We start from the raw sequence: 1,150 nt of genomic DNA on the forward strand, positions 1-1,150 counted from the left end.
TCACACAATGGCCAACCCCCAACACTCCGGTCACCGCTCCGGACACGGTTGAGAACATGGCCAACGACAACCAGGTCGACCAGGTCGACCAGGACGAGCAGGACGACCAGGACGACCAGAACGAGCAGGACGAGCAGGACGAGCAGTACAACGACCACGATGGCGACCAGGGCGATGAGTCGGGCCCGAGCATGGAGGAATACGTGCTGGAGATGGTGGACGCAGGGCTGTATGCGCTGGGCAATGGCGACAGTGAAACGGCGCTGAGGACACTCTCGGCGGCGGAGAGCGTGACGAGCATCAAAAAGTGGCGGCGACGGACAGACGAGCCGGCTGTCATCCGCAAGGCTGTGCGAGCACAGGCTCTTCTTGCTCTGGCTCGCTATTATGCTGAGCGTGCCCAGTGTCATGCTGCTCTTGAGTATGCAAACAAGGCGTACAAGATCGAACTCGGCTTGGACGAGTGCTACGCTCCCGAGCGGACGCATCTGCTGCTGGCCTCGCTCCTGGCCCGGACTCGCAATCCGGCCGCTGCTATTCGCCACTACCAGATGGCTCTGGTTGCTATGGGGCCAGAGCCGCATCCGGAGCTTGCTGCCATGGCTCATCACAACATCGGGCTCGAGCTGGAGCGGATGGGCAACATCCCTGCCGCGCTCAAGGCCCACGCCAACGCCGTCGACGCCGCGACCTCGGCGCTCGGCGCAGACCACCCCACCACCGCTGCGGTGGTTGCCGAGGAAGCGGCGGCCAAGGCTCGTGCAGCTGCGGCCCGCCGCCGCCGCGACAAGTCGTCGGCGGTCCCGCGAGTTGCGCATGGGCACCCCCTCGCGCCCATTGACTCCGCTACCGCCGAGGTCTCACCCTACGCCGGCGAGGGCGGGAGCCCCGACGAGAGGCCGCGGACCGGGCGGATCGACGTCGAGCCGCCGCTCATTCCGCTGCTCGGCGTCGAGGCCGACGACGCTGTCGGCGGCGGCACCAGCGACGAGACGAGCTCGCCGCAGCGGCGGCAGACCCGCCCACGGCCACCGGCCGGACAGTCGAGCGGCCGGCCGGCTGCCCGGCGGCGCCGGCAGCGGCGCGTCGGGCTGCCCGGCCGACGAGCAGCCGATACTGCAGGCGGGCCAGAGTCGAAGCGGCTGATTGG

At 68.4% G+C, this 1,150-nt stretch overlaps 1 protein-coding gene across 1 annotated transcript in view; it reads left to right on the forward strand.

The window, feature by feature from the left end:
• Positions 1-56: 56 nt before the first annotated feature.
• Positions 57-1,150, forward strand: part of AMSG_10912 (C2 domain-containing protein) — a gene marked incomplete at both ends in the record, with an annotated part of 6,183 nt that continues 5,089 nt past the window's right edge. Inside the window, 2 exons of the mRNA XM_013897642.1 lie at positions 57-1,042; positions 1,080-1,132. Coding sequence (XP_013753096.1) covers positions 57-1,042; positions 1,080-1,132 — 1,039 coding nt within the window. The remainder of the gene's footprint in view (positions 1,043-1,079; positions 1,133-1,150) is intronic.

This window comes from Thecamonas trahens, assembly GCF_000142905.1.
Source record: "Thecamonas trahens ATCC 50062 unplaced genomic scaffold supercont1.66, whole genome shotgun sequence".
In the NCBI taxonomy this organism is placed as follows: Eukaryota; order Apusomonadida; family Apusomonadidae; genus Thecamonas; species Thecamonas trahens.